Source organism: Pan paniscus, chromosome 14 (assembly GCF_029289425.2).
Source record: "Pan paniscus chromosome 14, NHGRI_mPanPan1-v2.0_pri, whole genome shotgun sequence".
Taxonomy (NCBI): domain Eukaryota; kingdom Metazoa; phylum Chordata; class Mammalia; order Primates; family Hominidae; genus Pan; species Pan paniscus.
The window spans coordinates 29,873,201-29,892,395 of record NC_073263.2 but is presented as its reverse complement, the minus strand read 5'-3'; the positions used below and the strand labels follow the sequence as shown (position 1 = coordinate 29,892,395).

The 19,195-nt window shown below is 38.0% G+C and overlaps 2 protein-coding genes across 6 annotated transcripts in view; one reads left to right on the top strand and one right to left on the bottom strand.

Annotated features, from left to right (window-relative positions):
- KATNAL1 (katanin catalytic subunit A1 like 1) overlaps window positions 1–19,195 on the top strand; it is a 102,681-nt gene that overhangs the window by 470 nt on the left and 83,016 nt on the right. The window contains exon 1 of one of the 5 annotated variants that reach the window (XM_003826851.4): window positions 25–233. The exons of 1 other annotated variant lie outside the window; for it this stretch is intronic. The gene's annotated coding sequence lies outside the window, so the exon portion shown is untranslated. Of the gene's footprint in view, window positions 1–24; window positions 495–19,195 lie in introns of those variants that run through there. 3 more of the 5 variants (XM_008952200.5, XM_034936513.3, XM_024925301.4) reach the window with 3 other exon arrangements.
- LOC100970029 (peroxiredoxin-2-like) lies at window positions 578–18,869 on the bottom strand. The gene has a single exon (XM_063595695.1). The coding sequence runs from the start codon at window positions 11,029–11,031 to the stop codon at window positions 10,435–10,437; it is 597 nt and encodes a 198-aa protein (XP_063451765.1). The 5' UTR covers window positions 11,032–18,869; the 3' UTR covers window positions 578–10,434.

Below are 19,195 nucleotides of genomic sequence, written 5' to 3'. Positions count from 1 at the left end.
AGCGCCAGGCTCGCGGTGCATCATGGGAATTGTAGTTCAGCGACTCCTCGGGCTCGCGGTCTTGGTGGGGTAGCTCGGACTGGCGAACTACAAAGCCCGGCGGCCCCGACCGCCGGGAAAGACCGATAAACTTTGAGCGGACCGGGACAGAAAAAAAAAATCTCTCTTTGTCTTGAGGGGGCTGTTGAGTGGTCGCGGACCTGGGCTCTGTGCGTTGGGAAAGGGAAGTGGAGGTGAGCCTCGGGCTTCCCGCCCTGTAGCTGGGCCCGCCCCAGTTGCAGCGCTCAGCCCCACCCCGGCTGGGCCACCGCCCTGCACAGTCTCAGGGATGAGCAGCCGCCCAAGCTGCAGGGCCTCGGGTCTTCGGCGCCTCTGACCCTCGCAGGTTGCTGCCTCTCGGTGCAGAACCGTATGTATGTCACACATTGGTTGTGAGACCTGAGAAACCGTGTTTTAACAGGTTTTTCTCCTTTCCTGGATACGTTTATTTCTGGGTTAGTCATGTTTGTTTTAAAGTAGCTCAGAGGTGTTTGCATATTAAACCCATCAATTGGTAATTACTCAAAGGGCAGTAATGTTTAAAGGTTAAGTGTGGAAATAGATAAAAAGATGTCATTGCGATTATATGGTGGTATCTGGCATTTTTAACTTTTTGCATTTTTGAATTTTATTTCTTGAGGTTCAAGGTTGTGAAATGAGTGCTCCACCCCACCCCCCCCTTGCCAGCCTGAACACTGCCTACACATATTTTGATTAGTTCAGTTTTAAATTACTAGTAACTTTTAAAAACAGACTTTTTTTAGCAGTAGGCAGCAATAATTCTTTGATTATTCCAGTGTTATTCAGAATTTCTCAGCATGTTTTCGGAAGGAAAAATACCATGTTTTAATTATTTAGTTAATTCTTTATATATTTTGTATGTTCAGGAGTACACTTGAGTCCTTAGAGTTGACTCAAAGACTTGCTGGTAAAGGAAGCTGACACAGATTTACGAAACCTTCCTTGACGACCCTTTAAAATTTTTTAATAGGTAGATAACCACCCTAGAAATTTGCTGCTTTATGGAGTAAGTTGGAGAATTGTTGATATTATTGTGAGTTTGTGTGTGTGTGTGTTTAAAAACAAAAAGACCACAAATCCTATAAAACTTTCTCTTAATTAAAATGAAGTTGACCTGTGTAAATTTTACTTGAGGTTGCAATTTTGTACAAGGAGGAGATGGAAAGTAGGTTTAGTAAGACAGGTAGAAAACAAAATTGAGGCCTTATGTGATACAACATAAGGTTTGAAGTATTTTATTTATTCATTCAAAATGTGTTAAGAACCTATGTGCCAGGCATTATGCCAGGTGGTGAGAATAAAGAGATGAAAAAAGATAGTCTGTATCCTGCATGGGCAGTCTTGTCATCACAGTAGTGTGGTAGAGATAAGTGCAAGTTGCTATAGGAGCCCAGAGGAAATAATCACATAACAGTAACATTTATTGAATATGTCAGGTGCTGTGAGGAGTATTTTGCATGCAACTCCTTACTTAATCCTCAAAACAGTTGGTGAAGTAGTTACTGATTTTTAGAGATGAGGAAACAGGCTTTAGAGGCCTTGCACAAAATCATAGCTGGTAAAGTGTGAACCTGGGATTTCAGCCCAGGTGGGTCTGATCCTGATCTCAAGCACTGACCATTCTCTGTCATTTAGTAGAAAGATCCTGACTCTGTCTAAGGAAGTCAGGGGAGGCCTTCAGTATGATTTGACTTTTAACTTGTGTTAAAATAGTTGAATAAGCTTTCACTGGAGTGATGATGAGGAAAGTCATTCTAGGACAAATGGATGGCACAAAATAAGCAAAGGATAGATTGAAGAATGAGTATTTTGTATTTGGGAAACGCTAGGTGGTTCTGAATGACTGGATCCCAGAATACTTGCAATTAGTGGGTGAGGCCAGATCTTAAAGTACTTGGCACCATATTCAGAGTTTAGAATTTTTCTTGATATGGGGCAGTCATTGAAGAATTTTAGCTAGAGTGGTGGTGGTGTCAGATTTGTATTTTAGAAAGATAACTCCAGCCCCAGTGTAGAGAATGGACCTGAGAGGGGAAAGATTAGAGGTAGTAGAAAAGCCAGTTGTGTAATAGAAAAAAACAAAGTCCAGTAGAGAAATGAAGAGAATCTGAAGTAAGCAGTTGGAGTTACAGAAAGACATGGATTCAAGGAATATTTAAGAGATAAAATTGATATGACTTGATAAGAGTTTGGATGTTGGGAGTTAGATTTGGAACTCTTAGCTGATTGATTCCTCAGTTTCTGGCTAGCATGACTGAGGTAATAGTGAACCCATTGATTGAGATGAGGAGGAGCTGGTTTTTATTGGGGTGAAATATAAAGATATTAGTTGAGTTTTGAGCATTTGTTTGAGGTTCCTATGGGATATTCAGTTGGAGGTGCATTTTAGTCTGGAGTTCAGAGACAGCAGGCTGGAGTTAGAAGTGTGCATATAGATAAGTAGTTAAAGCTACAAGGGAGAATGGACCAGCTCACATTGGAGTAATGAGTAGAAAAGAAAAAGGAAGAGGTTTGGATATGGAACTCTCATTTAAGAAATGTGTGTAGGCCGGGCGCAGTGGCTCGCGCCTGTAATCCCAGCACTTTGGAAGGCTGAGGCGGGCAGATCAGGAGATCAAGAGATCGAGACCATCCTGGCCAAGATGGTGAAACCTCGTTTCTCCTAAAAATACAAAAATTAGCTAGACATGGTGGCGCACACCTATAGTCCCAGCTACTCAGGAGGCTGAGGCAGGAGAATAGCTTGAACCCAGGAGGCAGAGGTTGCAGTGAGCCAAGATCATGCTGCTGCACTCCAGCCTGGTGACAGAGCGAGACTCCGTGTCAGAAAAAAAAAAAAAAAAAGAGTTGTGTGTATGTGTTTGCGGGAGGAGCCTACAAATGAGACCCTAGTTAGGAGGCAGAGAGGAAGAACAACTGGGAGAGAGCATAACAAACAAAGGAGGGGAAAATAAAGAAAGTAAGTTGTCTAATTTTGTGTCTACAACTTATTTTCTGCATGATCATAGGCAGGTCTCCAAATCTGTACCCTTATTTCATATGAGGTGTTAATACTATTTATTTGATTTTGGGAAGTTGAAACAGTTTAGTGGAGGTAAACCCTAAAGTGCTCAACAACTGAAAGCATTTCTTCTCCCACTTCCTTACTAACAGTGTGGCAGGACTGCCAGTTCTGTCTGATAGAAAGGCCCTGTTCTGTGACTTGACTTGACCATATTAAGCAGGTGGATCAGGTAGTAGTTATATTACAAAGTGATGATTAGAGTCTGAGGACTAATCAATTTTTTTAAAATGAAGCTTCCTTTAATGCTATAAAATGTTATTGTATAGGGCATTAATACGAATGTACTTTTGCCTTGTTTTCATCGTCAAAGAAACAGGAAGTTCCACTAGATAATATGAGAGCTCAATGGCTCTAAAATTCTTCAATTCTGACAGTGTTTCATGTCTGGACTGATTTGTGATTTCACTGATATTTGAGCATCTGTAAATGAAAATATGTTTATAGTTTAATGTGCTCAAGAGTATTTCATTTTATTTTATTTTTTTTGGAGACAGGGTCTGACTCTGTCACCTAGGCTGGAATGCAATGGTGCAGTCATAGCTCACAGCAGCCTTGAACTCCTGGATTCAAGCAGCCTTCCTGTCTCAGCCTCCCCAGTGGCTGGGATTTCAGGCATGTGGCCACACCCGGCTCAACATTATTTTAAACATTTTTCTCTTCAGTGATAACTATACTTATATATGGTAGTCCCAGGGAAATTGTGCCCTAGAATACTTGATAAAAGTGAGATATGGGCATTTGCCAGATAAATTCAAGGCATAGATTGTGAGAGTAGTTCAAAAAAAATGGAGTAGTTTTTCAAGGTGGTTTAATCTTCACTGGATGTCTTTAGATATGTTTCTTTTGCTGGGGTATGGTTTGGTTGTGGTCCTAACCGAACGGATGGCAAAGGAGTAAATGACCTTTTAAGTCCTTTTGTAACTTTGTTCTGTCCATTAGTAATTGTAAAAGCTTCTATTAGGCAGCCTATTAAAAAGTGAGCTTTGGTTTGAAATCTTATTCTTTTTAATATTTTGCTATGAAGCTGTTTTTAGTAAGTACTTTTTATAGTTTTTAATCATATCTAAGTATTGTTTTGCATTTTGTAAAGAATTTAATGCTTAGTTGCTGACCCCCCAATTGTATTTACTTCCCAGAGTATTATAGAACTCTTTAGAATGGTTATTTTATGGACATTTATCAAACACATGTGCCTTGCATTTGAGTTCAAGAAACATTATTGTGTGTCTTTATGTCAAACAGTGCACCAAATGATACATGATACATGAATAAGATCTGGCCCCTCTCTCAAAGGATGTTACATTTCAATCAGTGCTCAAACTAGTTTTGGTATACTCTTATGTTTTTTAAGGAAATCATCTCCAAAAAACAATGTATTTTATTTCTTATTTTCTTAGCTTTTACGTGTTTGAGGGACAAACAATATAACTTCATTTGCTGTATTTCAATAAGTTGTTCCTTTATTCTCGTTTATTCCTGTCTCTGTGAGTGTCTTTATATGTCAGTATTCTTTTCTTTCTGATGTTTTACTCTTTCCATTTTTCCTGGTGATTTGGCAGTAGGAAGAGAAATGAATGAGAGAATCAGTAGTGACTGTTTTTTTTTTTTCTGACCTACTTATGTGAGAGTATGGATGACTGGTATTTAACAGATAATTCCTGATATTTTTATACTTGTATTTTCTCTGCATTATTAGATATTATTTGAAGTCAAGAATTTTATGTTAGTGAACTCCACGTGGCCTTACATTGTTTCTTATATGTATATAGGTTATTTGCTTAATGTGGTAGGTGCTTACTAATTAGTTTAGATTGGATGATGAATGGATGAGTAAGTAAATATGATTATAAAATTACTTGTTCAAAGACTACTTGAGTCTGGGTGTGGTGGCTCTTGCTTGTTATCCCAGCACTTTGGGAGGCTGAGAGGGGCAGAACGCTTGAGTCCAGGAGTTTGAGACAAGTTGCCTGGGCAACATGGCGAGACATCATCTCTGCAAAAAATACAAAAATTAGCCAGGCGTGGCCGCGCACACCCGTGATCCCAGCTACTCAGGAGGCTGAGGTGGGAGGATTGGTTGAGACTGGGAGGTCCAGGTTGCAGTGAGCTGAGATTGCACCATTGCACTCCAGGCTGGGCGACAGAGTGAGACCTTGCCTCAAAAATAAATAAATACATACATACATATTTCATAAAATAAAGTAATATGAAGCAGATGGTTTTGAAAGGTTTTAGGCTGTTCAAAGCACTATGAAATTAAAAAACAAGTAGTATTTAATTATATAGGCAACCGCAACAAAATATCTTTATTTCTGTTAATAAGCCTTTTATATTTATTTTTAGATTAGCTGCGTAACTTTAAAGGAATTTGAGGCAGTAAATTGTAATGAGCCAGGAGGACAGGCTCTGAGTTAGACACATCTGGGTTCAAATCCAGGCTCTATGGGCAAATTATTTAAATTCTTTAAAGCCTCAGTCACCTCCTCTGCTAAATGGTGGGTAACTGTTATTGTTTTGTAGTGTTACAAGGATTAGATGAGATAATGCCTAGAAAAACATTTTTATCGTATTACTTGGTGGGGAGTTAGCATTCAATAAACATCGCTACTATTATTTTTGTGCTAAAAAGGGTATTTACGCACTTAGATAAAGTTTATAGGGTTTTTTTTGTTTGTTTTTTTGAGACAGAGTCTCACTCTTGTCGCCCAGGTTGGAGTGCAGTGGCGCCATCTCGGCTCGCTGCAACCTCCGTCTCCTGGGTTCAAGCTTCGGCCGCCTCAGCCTCCTGAGTAGCTGGGACCACAGGCACTCGCTACCACACCCGGCTAATTTTTGTACTTTTTTAGTAGAGACGGGGTTTTGCCATGTTGGCCAGGCTGGTCTTGAACTCCTGACCTCAGGAGATCCGCCTGTCTAGGCCTCCCAAAGTGCTGGGATTACAGGCGTGAGCCACTATGCCTGGCCAAGTTTATAGTTTAAGCTGTCATCTTGAGACACAGTAACAGATGATCCACATTTTCTGTCCTTTGTAATATTTTAAAGCTGCCAGTAGAATTTAGAACATGAGCAGAAATTACTGTGATGGTTACTTTTGAGAAACGTTTAAGCTCTTAGAACCCTGTATTAGTATCTAGATTCTTTTATGTTTATGAACAGTTTTTTTTGTTTCTAAAATATTTGAGAAGTGATTTGTATACATGTAAAAAATAAATGAAAAGCCTTAATTACTACATACATTCTTCTGTAATGTCTGGGTTTGTGGTTGTTTTCTTTATTATTCATGGCAAACTGTAGTCCTTGAGACTATTACCCAAAATAAAGAGATGGGAGGTATTGTGGTTTTCAAAATTAACTATTTTGTTGATTAGTACTCACATAGTAGGTTCATTTATTGTGCTTGAAACATACTTTAGGATGCATTAATTTGAGAAGACATGGTTATGTGTCTCCTTAATTGTTTTATTTATAGCAGCCATTGTATGACATAAACTGGACTTCGGTGATTTGGAGAAACTTTTTTTTTTTTTTCATTAAGCATGTAAAGCCTGGACATATTGATAAAATTCATTGTGGTACAAAATATTGAAAATAAAACTTGATTTGTTGTTTTGCTTTCCACTGTTCTAATTAGTGTTATTTAGTTCACATTGCTATAGTTCAGGTTACTTAGGTGTTTCTGAAATAGGCGTCTACTTTCAGGAATTTACAACTTTTAGGAGGAAAAGGAACAATATGAGAAAAATATGGAAGTGTCAGAATAAAAATAGTTTAAAGCAGAAATTATTTTCTTAGCCTCATATGCATTGTAAGTATAACTGAATTAGATTGACATCATTCACGTAAAATTAGTTTAAAAAATGTTTTGTTTCCTCTTCAAAAACCATTACTGTGGAGACAAAAGAATGATAAATATTATGATTTCATTTGTAAAAGGAGTTATGAGTGACATCCCTGGTGGGATTGGGTTCTGGATACAAGCTAGCTTTTCATTTTTTCAATTATATGTCTTAGTCTTGGCATGAGATAAAAAATTCAAGTATGTTGGGAGAGAGTGTGTGTGTGTGTGTGTGTTGTGGGTGATGGTAGATTTAAAGGAGAGAACAGAAAGGTTGGAGATGTAGCTGAAAAGATGGCTTTATGTGTTACGTTTAGATCTGAGTCATGAAACAGTTACAAAAATAATTATCTGGAACCAGATAAAGCAGTATTCCTTCTTGATCTGAGCATGAACTTGGACTGAGCTCTTCTCAGTCTGAGCCTAGAACTCTCCTTGAAGGTATTATCTGGAGCATTCTGTATAGGGCAACTTTGCTGGGTCAGTTCAGCAGTAAATACTGTAAGAAGATGCTTAATTTATTTTTGAATACATAATCTCAAAATAAGAGACATTGTCAAATATTAGACATTGCTAAAATATTTTGTCTTTAGATTTAACCTGACATTTTAAAAAGACCTAGAAATTCTTCTAATTTATATTAAAGGAGATTTAAAAAACTATGTTTCAAGATTATGACTAAAAATAATTTTAGTATAGCTTCTAGAAATTTATAATGAAAATTGAATCAGTTGATTTCTTTTTTTCAGAGGAAAAATTAACTGCTTCAGTTATCTGCATTGATGTTGAGTGTAGAGTAAAAATATTCCTTATATTGATTCAGTGTTGTATGTGAGGAATGATGTTAACATATGATCACATTTAATTTTTAAAATAACCTTAGGATAAATATTATTTTTCCTATTTTGTAGACAGAATTGAGGCTTATTGAAATTATATGATTTGCCTGAGGTCACAACTAAAAATTTATGGTGCCTGGATTCATATCCAGGCTTTTCTGTCTGAAATTTTTATGTGGCCTTTATCAAACATAAACTTGAATGGTTTGGTATACAATTCTAGGTTGCCAACCCCCTACACCCTTACCCCTTGGAAGATATTATTTCATTGTCTCCAGGCTCCCACTGTTCCTCTTGAAAAGTTAGCTGTTAATATAATTTCTTTCCTTTGTATATAATTTGTCATTTCTTTCCGTTTTAAATGTTCTTCAGTCTTACTACCTTGTCTCTAGGTGTGAACTTTGATTTGCTTTGAAACTGAAAATTATTGTCTTCTGTTAGTTTTGGAAAATTCTCAGCCATTGTATTTTTGAATTTTGCCTTTCTTTTTTCTCCTGGAATTCATAATAGACATACATGATGGATCTTCTCTTTCTACTCTGTTGCATTTCTTAATCTTATTTACTTATTCTCTCTGTATATGCTGCATTCTGGTCAGTTTCTGCAGCTCTGTCTTCTGGTTTATTGATTCTCCTTTTATCTGTGTCTAATCTCTTGCTTCCTCAGTCCACTGAGGTTTTTTTTTTTTATTTCAATGACTATATATTTTAATGCCAGAAGTTCTTTTTGATTATTTTTCAAATAAGCTTATTTATTTTAAAATTTCTTGTCCCTATGTCTTTAAATGTACTTATTTTACAGTAGCTAAAAAGGCCTTAATTTTGCTTTATGTTGTATTAATTCTCCCTCATAGTGGATTGCTTTCTTTGTATCTTGTAATTTTAGATGTAAACTCAGTGGAAATAAAGTAAAGCCTGGGTAAATGATATGTCCTGTACTTTTGTGATTTGTTTCTGTGAAGTGCGCTATGGAGAACTGATGAGTGAATAAACAAATTTTAGTATGTCTATATAATGGGATACTACTCAGCAATAAAAAGTAATTACTGATACATATAAGGGCATCGTTGAATCTCAAAAGCATTATTCTAAATGAAGGAAATCAGAGTATATACCATATGAGTTTATTTATTTTGCATTCTAGAACTGACAAAACTGCAGGCATACTTGAGAGATACTGTGGGCTTTGTTTCAGACCATTTTGGTAAAGCAAATATTGCGATAAAGCTAGTCACACAAATTTTCTGGTTTCCCAGTGCATATAAAAGTTACGTTTACACTATACTATAGTTTATTAAGTGTGCAATAGCATTACGTCTAAAAAATGTACATGCCTCAATTTAAAAAGACTTTAAAATTTTTTAACTTTTATTTTAGATTTAGGGGGTACATCTGCAGGTTTGTTACATGGGTATATTGCATGATGCTGAGGTTTGGGATATGAATGATCCCGTCACCCAGAGAGTGAGTGTAGTAGCCAAAAGATAGTTTTCCAACCCTTGCCTGCCTCCCTCCCACCTCTATTAGTTTCCAGTGTCTGTTGTTGCCATCTTTATGTCTAGGAGTATCCAATGTTTAGCTCCCACTTATATGTAAGAATATATAGTACTTGGTTTTCTGTTCCTGCATTTATTTGCTAAGGATAATGGCCTCCAGCTACATCCATGTTGCTGCAAAGGGCATGATTTTGTTCTTTTTTAAGACCATGTAGTATTCCATGGTATATATGTACCACGTTTTCTTTATCCAATCCACTGTTGATAGATACCGAGATTGATTCCATGGCTTTGCTATTGTGAATAGTGCTGCAGTGAAGATACGAGTGCATGTGTCTTTTTGGTAGAATGATTGGTTTTCTTTTGGGTATATACCCAGTAATGGGACTGCCGGGTCAAATGGTAGTTCTGTTTTAAGTTCTTTGAGAAATCTCTAAACTGCTTTCCATACCAACAATGTATAAGTATTCCCTTTTCGCTGCAGCCTTGCCAGCATCTGTTGTTAAAAAAGACTGTATTGCTAAAAAATGCTAACAATTATCTGAGCCTCAGCAAGTCTTAATCTTCTTACTGGTGGGGGGATCTTTTCTTGATGGCTGCTGACAGATCAGGGTAGTGGTTGCTGAAGGTTGGGGTGGCTGTGGCAATTTCTTCTTCCTCCTTCTTCTCTTTTTCCTCTCTTCCTACTCCTCCTCATCCTTCTTCCTTCCTCCTCCTTCTTTTCTTTTTTTTTTAGAGGCAGGGTCTCACTCTGTCACCCAGGCTGGAGGGCTGGAGCGTAGTGGTGCGATCATAACTTACTGCAGCCTCAAACTCTCAGACTCAAGCGATCATCCCGCCCCAGCCTCTTGAGTAGCTAGGACCACATGTGACTAATTTTTTTTTCTTGTCCCTAATACTTTATTGGTCACCTCTAGGCCTGTGTGCTGCTGGGCGGGCTCGGGAGTGGGCGTCACTATTCAGCTCCCAGGAGGAGGCATGAGAAGGCCTTGGTCTAGCCCTCCAGGGTCCCAGACTGTGGTGTTTGGAGGGGCAGGTCTGGCCTTTCCTGGGTCAGCACAGGGCACCTAGGTAGGGGCACAGGTGGGCACCCAGCACAGGCACCTAGGTAGGGGCACAAGCTCACTATCCATTGGCCAGCCTAATTTTGTTTGGAGAAATATTCCTCGCCGTCATCCACGTTGAGCTTAATTGTGTTACTGCCAAGCTTCCAGCCAGCAGGACAAACTTCCCTGTGCTTGTCCGTGTACTGGATGGTCTGGACCAGCTGCAGAGCCTCATCCAATGAGTGTCCCACAGGCAAATCATTAACAGTGATCTGGCGAAGGACACCCTTGCCATCAATGATAAAGAGGCCCCAGTAGGCAATGCACTCATCTGTTTTCAGCTCACCGTAATCCTCAGACAAGCGTCTTGCCACATTAGCAAGCAGGGGGATGTTCAGGGGGCCCAAGCCTCCCTCCTTCCGGGGGATGTTAATCCAAGCCAGGTGGGTGAACTGAGAGTCCACCAAGATGCCCAGCACTTCGCAGCCCAGCTTGCGGAAGTCCTCGGCATGGCTGCTGACTGCAATAATCTCCGTGAGGCACACAAAAGTGAAGTCCAGAGGGTAGAAAAAGAGGACCACGTACTTCCCTTTGTAGTCTGACAGCTTCACCTCTTTGAAGGCGCCATCCACCATGGATGTGGCCTTGAAGTTAGGGGCGGGCTTTCCCATGCACGCATTACCTGAGGCCATGACTGAACAAGCTGTGTGGGCAAAGGCTAGATGCACGGACAATCACGTGCGTGGACCCGCGTTCTCAGTGCCCATGTGACTAATTAAATTTTTTTTTTTTTTTTTTTTTAGAATTGGCATCTTGCTATGTTGCCCAGGCTGGTCTTGAACTTCTAGCCTCAAGTGATACTCCTGCCTTGGCCTCCCAAAGTGTTGGGATTACTGGCATGACCCAGTGTGCCTGGCCCAGGGCAATTCTTAAAATAAGACAACAACAAAGTTTGGTGGATGTATTGACTCTTCCTTTTGTGAAAAATTTCTCCATAGCATGCAATTATACTGTTTGATAGCATTTTACCCACAGTAGCAGTTCTTTCACAATTGGAGTCAATCCTCTCCAAACCCTGCTGCTGCTTTATCAACTAGGATTATGTAGTAATCTAAATCCTTTATTGTTATTTCAACAGTGTTCACAAGCATCTTCACCAGGAGTAGATTGCAGCTCAAGAAGCCACTTTCTTTGCTCATGCATAAGAAACAACTCATCCATTCAAGTTTTTTTTTTATTTTTTGTAGAGATGGGGTCTTGCTGTGTTGCCCAGGCTGGTCTTGAACTCCTGGTCTTAAGTGATCCTTTTGCCTTGGCCTCCCGAAGTGTTGAGATTACAGGTGTGAGCCACTGTGCCCTACCCCGTTTATGTTTTTTCGTGAGATTGCAGCAATTCAGTCACATCTACAAGCTCCACTTCTAATTCTAGTTCTCTTGCTTTTTCTACCACATCTGCAGTGACTTCCTCCAATAAAGTCTTGAAACCCTCAGAGTCATCCATGAGGACTGGAATCAATTTCTGTAACACTCCTGTTAGTGTTAATGTTTTGACATCCTCCCTTGAATCACAAATGTTCTTATTGGCATCTAGAAGGGTGACTCTGTTCCAGAAAGTGTTCAATTTACTTTGCCCAGTTTCATCAAAGGAATTCACTATGTATGGCACCTGTAGCCTTAAAAAATGTATTTCTTAAATAATAAGATTTGAAAGTTGAAATAACTCCTTTATCCATGGCCTGCAGAATGGATAAGCAGGCATGAAAACAGCATTTATCTCTTTGTACATCTACATCAGAGCTCTTTGGTGACCAGGTGCATTGTCAGTGAGTGGCAATATTTTTAAAGGAATCTTTTTTTCTGAGCCATAGCTCTCAAAGTTGGGCTTAAAATATTCAGTAAGCCATACTGTAAACAGATGTGCTGTCATCTAGACTTTGCTATTCCATTTACAGAGCACAGGCAGAGTAGCTTCAGCATAACTCTTAAGGGCCCTAGGATCTTCATATTAGTAAATGAGCATTGGCTTCAACTTCAAGTCGTCAGCTAAATCAGCCCCGACACGAGAGCCAGCCTGTCCTTTAAGGCTTTGAACCCAGGCATTCACTTCTCCTCTCTAGCCAGGAAAGTCTTAGATGAAATATTTTTCCAATAGGAGGCTATTTTGTCTACATTGAAAATCTGTTGTTTAGTGTAGCCATCTTCGTCAATGATCTTAGCTAGTTCTAGACAACTTGCTGCAGCTTCTACATTAGCACTTGCTGCTTCACCTTGCACTTTTGTGTTATGGAAAAGGCTTCTTTCCTTAAACCTCATAAACCAGTCTCTACTTGCTTCATACTTCTGCAGCATCCTCACCTCTTTCAGCCTTCATAGAATTGAAGACAATTAGGGTCTTGTTCTGGATTAGGCTTTGGCTTAAGGGAATATTGTGGCTGGTTTAATCTTCTGTCCAGACCACTCACACTTTCTCCATATCAGCAATAAGGCTGTTTTGCTTTCTCATCATTCATATGTTCGCTGGAGTAGCACTTTTAATTTCTTTCAAGAACTTCTTCTTTGCGTTTACAACTTGGCTCTTTGGCACGAGAGATCTACCTCTTGGCCTATCTTAGCTTTCAACATGCCTTGCTTGCTAAGCTTAGTCATTTCTGGCCCTTGATTTCAAGTGAGAGACATGCAACTATTCCCTTTCACTTGAACACTTAGAGGCTATTGTAGGGTTCTTCATTGGCCTAATTTCAGTATTGTGTCTCCGGGAAAAGGAGGCCCGAGGAGAAGAGAGAGAGAGGGCAACAGCCTATTGGTAGGGCAGTCAGAACACAGTATTTATCAATTATATTCACCTTGCTATAGGGCATGGTTTGTGGTGCCCCAATACAATTACAACAGTAACATCACTGATCACTATTAACAGATATAATAAAAATGGAGAAGTTTGGAATATTGTGAGAATTACCAAAATGTGACATAGAGACACAAAGTGAGCACATGCTGTTAGAAAAATGGCACCGGTAGACTTGCTGGATGCACAGTTGCCATGAATCTTCAAATTGTAAAAAATGGTGTCTGTGAAGTGCAGTAAAATGAGGCGCGGTAAACTGAGGTGGGCCTGTGTAGGGAGAAGGGAACAGGAGAGTGCATGGTGAGAGTTGGAGGTCGAATGCAAAGTGGCAAAAGGGAGTTTTCTGGGGTGATGGAAATGTTCTTTACCTTTGTTGTGGTGGTAGTGGTGGTTATGCAGTTTATAAAGTTTTCAAAACTCATCAACTGTACACTTAAAATTAGTGGATTTAATTGTATGAAAATTATACCTCAATAAAGCTGATTTTTAAAAAGCAGGCAGAATTCATCTGTGGTATCAGAATAGTGATTAAAGTACTGACTGGGAGGGATGAAGGATCCTTCTGGGGAGTTGGAAGTGTTCTGTATTTTGAAGGGGTGTTGCCGGGGTGTACACAGTGTATGTGCACAGTGTAAAAGGTCATTGAGCTGCACACTTAAGACTTGTGCACTTTAAGTTATATACCTCAATAAAAAAGGAAAAAGTTCTAAAGAAGGATTATAATATAAAGTTGAGAACATCTCCAAGAAAGTAGAGCAAAAGGACAGAGAGATGGAAAAAAGGAGGGAAAAACTAAGAAAATTAGAGGACCAGCTGAGGAAGTCTAATTCCTGTATAAAAGGCATTTCACAGCAGAAAAAAAATGGAAAGAAATTTTTGATGAAATTCAGGAAAGAAATTTTAATAATTCAGAATATTTCCTAAAATGGAAAGACATTAATTTCTACATTGAAAGAACCCCAGATAGACCCATTTCAAAGCATATCATCAAAAATTTTAGGAAACTCATGTCAAAGAGAAGTTTCCAGAAAAGGGGAAAAACAAGTGATATATAACGAATTAGGAATTTAAATGACTTCAGTCTTCTTAACCTAATATTGAAACCTAAAATGTATTAGGGAAATGCCATAAAAATTCTCAAGGAAAATTATTTCCAAACTAAGATTCAGTAGCCAGGCAAATTCTCATGGAAGTATGAGGGTAGAATAAAGGTATTTACAGACATGCACAGTTGCAAAAATTTTTTCTCCCAACTGTAGAAAATGTGCTCCATAAAGGTAAGAGAGTGAAAAAAGAAAGAGAAAGACATGTGATACATAAAAAAAGGACAGCATAGAGGAGGCAGAAGGGCTCCCCAGGATGAAGGGAGGTACCAAGTTGAACAGCCTTGGAGGGTAGAAGGAGATAGTGTCTTTCTCCAGAGCAAAGGTCAGGTTTGCTTACAGCCTTGGAAGATACAGTATCTCCCTTTGGAACAAGGGGTAGGGAAGCATAAAACTTAATAGATTCAGGTTCTCTAAGCTTAGGCCTCCTCTCCTGTAATTCAGACTACTTCCTTTGCAGATGTTACATGGCCCTTTTCAAATTGCCCCATGGGAATTGGGGCTTGGGGAACTGATGGAAAAAAAAAAAATACCTTGGGTTAGGTTGTCTTCTGGAAGCTTTATAGTTTTAACTCTTACATTTAGGTCAGTAATCCATTTGAGTTAATTTTTGTATGTGATGTGAAGTAAGGGTTGAGATTCAGTTTTTGTTTTGCATATGGATAGCCACTTTGTTTCAGGACCCTTTTGCTGGAAAAAATTGTCCTTCCCTCGTTGAATTGCTCTGGCACTTTGGTTGAAAATTAGTTGGCTTTGTATGTATGAATCTGTTTCTTGACTCTAGTTTCTTTCACTGATCTTTGTGTCTGCCTTTATGTCAGTTCCACACTGTCTTGATTACCGTAACTTTATTTTTTTTTGAGATGGAGTTTCGCTCTTGTTGCCTTGGCTGGAGTGCAGTGGCGCGATCTCGGCTCACTGCAACCTCCTCCTTCCAGGTCAAAGCAGTTCTCCTGCCTCAGCCTCCCGAGTAGCTGGGATTACAGGCATGCCCCACCGCGCCCGGCTAATTTTGTATTTTTAGTAGAGACGAGGTTTCTTCATGTTGGTCAGGCTGGTCTTGAACTCTCAACCTCGGGTGATCCACTCTCCTCGGCTTCCCAAAGTGCTGGGATTACAGGCATGAGTCACCGTGCCCGGCCATGATTACTGTAACTTTATAGTAAATTTTAAAATCATGTAGTAGACATCCACCCCCAACAGGCATTTTTCCCCTCAACCCCTTAGAAGTACCCCACCTGAATACATCTGTGTTAGTAAGTCCTACTTTATTGTTTTTCAGAACTTTTGTCTATTTTGTGTTCTTTCATTTCCATATAAGTTTTAGAATCAGCTTGTCAATTTTTCCTAAAAAGGCTGCTGGGATTTTGATTGGGATTCCATTGACTCTATGGGTCACTTTCAAGATAATTTGACATCTTACGCATATTGAGTGTTTTTATTCATAAACACATACACACATATCTATTAATTTAGGTCATCTTTAATTCTCTTAGATTTTAATAGTTCTCAGGTTACAGATCTTGCACATATTTTGTTAAATTTATCCCTGAATATTTAATATTTTTTGGATGATTTTACTCTTTTTAGTTTCCAGTTATTTCTTGTATGTGGAAATAAGATTGATTTTTGTATGCTGACCTCTTATGCTGCAACCTTACACAACTCGTTTATTAGTTCTGGAGCTATTTGCAGATTCCCTAGGATTTTCTCCACTGACAATCATGTTTTCTGTAAATAAAAGCAGCTTTACTTCTTTTCCAATCTGCATGCCTTTTATTTTTGTATCGCCTTATTGCACTGGTTAGAACCTCAGTTCTAATGTGGAATAGAAGGGGTGAGAGCAAATATCCTTGTCTTGTTCTTGATCTTGGAGAGCATTTAGTCTTTCACAATACATATGCTAGCTGTAGGTATTTCATAGAAGTCCATTACTCGGTTGAGTAAATTGCCTTTTATTCGTAGTTTGCTAAGCATTCTTATGAATTATGTTGAATTTTGTCAAATACATTTTCTGTATCTATTGAGATGATTTATAATGTTTCATTTTTATTCTCTTAAAATTGTATTGATTGGTTTTAAAATAAACCATCTTGAATTCTTGGGAAAAACGTCACTGGGTCATAATACATTATCTATTTCATCACTGGGTCATAATCCATTATCTATTTTACATATTGCTGGATTTGATTAGCTAAAATTTAAAGATTTTTTGTATCTATGTTTTTAAGGGATATTGATATGTAATTTTCTGATAAGATCTTTGTCTGATTTTGGTGTAAGGCTAACACTGGCTTTAAAATATGAGTTGGATAGCCAAAAGAACTCTGGCAAAAAAAGGAAAAAAAAAAGAGTTGGAAATATTTCTACCTCTTCTGTATTCAATTTTATTAATTGATAAAGGAGTATTCCGATTAACTACTCTGTCTCTTCTTGGGCAAGCTTTGGTGTGTGACCATCATAGAATTTGTCCATTTCATTAAACTCACTTTTGTCTTTCAGTAGCTCCAAGGTTTGTAGTGATAGCCCTCCTTCATTTTTTGTTTTGGTAATGTGTATTTTTTTTTTTCTCTCTTTCCTGGTCAATCCTACTAGAGGTTTATTCATTTTATTGATATTTGTGAAGAACCTGCTTTTGGCTACATTGAAATTTTCTCTTGTTTTTCTGTTTTCTATTTCATTGATTTCTTCCCTCAACTTTATTACATTGTTCCTTCTGCTTCTTTTGGTTTTAATTTGCTTCCCTTGCTAGATTCTTAAGATAGAAGCTGAAAGCAAGAGTCGGCAAACTGCAGTCCAGGGGCCAAATCCAGCTTGTCACTTGTTCTTGAATGGCTCATGAATCAGGAATGATTTTTGCATTTTTATAAGGTTGAAGAAAAATCAAAAGAAGAATACTATTTTGTGACGTGGAAATTAAATGAAATTCAGATTTCATTGTCCACATATAAGGTTTTATTGGAACACAACCACACTTAGTTGTTTACAGATTGTCTCTGGCTGCTTTTGTGCTGGAATGGCAAAGTTGAGGGGTTGTGACAGAAACCATGTGGCATTCTCATTGCTTTTGCACTGCTGTTTCTGAACTGTAATCACTGTTTTAAGTGCCATGCATATCACTGTGCTGTGACATTTTACTTTATTATCAATGCATACACATCATGTCAAAACAAGAAAAGATGAAAAAAATAGACTTGGAATGTTATACTTTTAAAGCATGCTGAAGCATGGATTATTGAGTTATGACAAGGCATTGTATTATGCAGTGATACTATAGCTGTGTTAAATACAATATACACTGATATTACCAGACTCTGCATTCATCACAATATTCCCAACTCACAGGAAAGTAATGGTCAGAAAAATGAGAAAACATAAAAAGGAATATCTTATTCCAGTAGAATTTCTTTACAAAATTAGAAAATAAAAATCAGGCTGCACCCAGAGTAAACTTCCAAGTGGCTCATTTGTTAGCCAAGCAAGGAAGTCATTTATCAATAGTGAAGTAACTAAATTGTGTTGGTTACAACAGGCGCAGAATTGTATCTGGAGAAGGTAAACTTAAGACTGTTAGTCTTTTGGCAAGAAGAGTTGCTCAAAGAATTGGGGACATCAATAATCAATTAAAAAGGCAAATGATTTTGAGTGGTTTTCCTTGGCTTTTGATGAGTTGACAGATGTTACCAATACTGCTCAGTTGTTTATTTGAAAAGTCAAGGCTGAGTTTGAAGTTGTTAAATAATCTTAATGAATAGTGTGTGTAGAATAGCTAAAGATAAGAATATTTCAAAAAGTTAAGAAAACACTAATGGCATGCAACCTGAATGAAGTGTAGTCTGCTAAGATGTGTTATAACTGATGGTAGTAAAAATTTGTATAGAATAGAAAAGAATTCAGGTGGACAAATAAAGCTGTGAAAGTGTAAGAAGTTTGAAGTCTACAGTTACTTATTTTATTTCTTAGCAGGTATTTTGCAGAGAATGTTTGAATCTATCATGTAATCTTGAACCAGTAGTGTCAACATTTGCTCTTGTGGACTTAGCCATTGTCAGTTCTAGGAATTTTTGTCAGAAATAGAAGCTGAATATTCTCACTTTCCCTGCTGTACAGCAATTTGATGGTTTAATAGTTGTAAGGCTTTATTGCAAACTTTTGAATTTAGAAGTGAGATTGAAATTTTTCTGAATGTGAGAAACTGCTGTCAATCTGAATATTGAATGCTGAATGGCTTTAGAAATCAATTTGTGATGCAGACTCAATAGTATTAATGAATTCAACCTAAAATTACGAGACAAAACAGTTCTTATATCAAAACTAATACTGCAGTAAAGTTATTTCAATGGCAACCACTATTCTTTGAATCACAAGTAATATCAAGTAATTTTATATAGCTTTCCATGCTGTTATAAGTTAAAACAAAGAAGTAAGGTCTCCATTCCTACCCAGTTTGCAATAGGTATGTTTTCTGAGTTCAAACTACAGTTTCAGCAGCATTTTTTAGAACTCGATGTAAGTGCCAAGGAAATTTCCATTTAACTGTGCAGTTGAGGCACTTTTTATTTAACCTTTAATTGGAATGATTAATCTGCAAATAATGGCATGTAAATACTAAGAGTAAATCCTTTAAATGCCTTCCAAACAATGATTATGCTGAATTGAAATCATATACTTGTGACTACTATCAGTATAAAGTAGCACCTAACCTACTTTGAAAAGTAGACATTTTCAAACATGAAATGTATTGTATTCAAGGTAAACATTAGAATGTATGAACATTTGTGATTGATTTTGATGATAGGGAATATTAACTTTGAATCCCAACTAAGTGAAATATTGTCCCTAAAAAGAGTTTCATTCTTCTCCTTAGTCAACCTGTCTTACAGAAAGTTGTACTCTGTTATTGTTTCTATA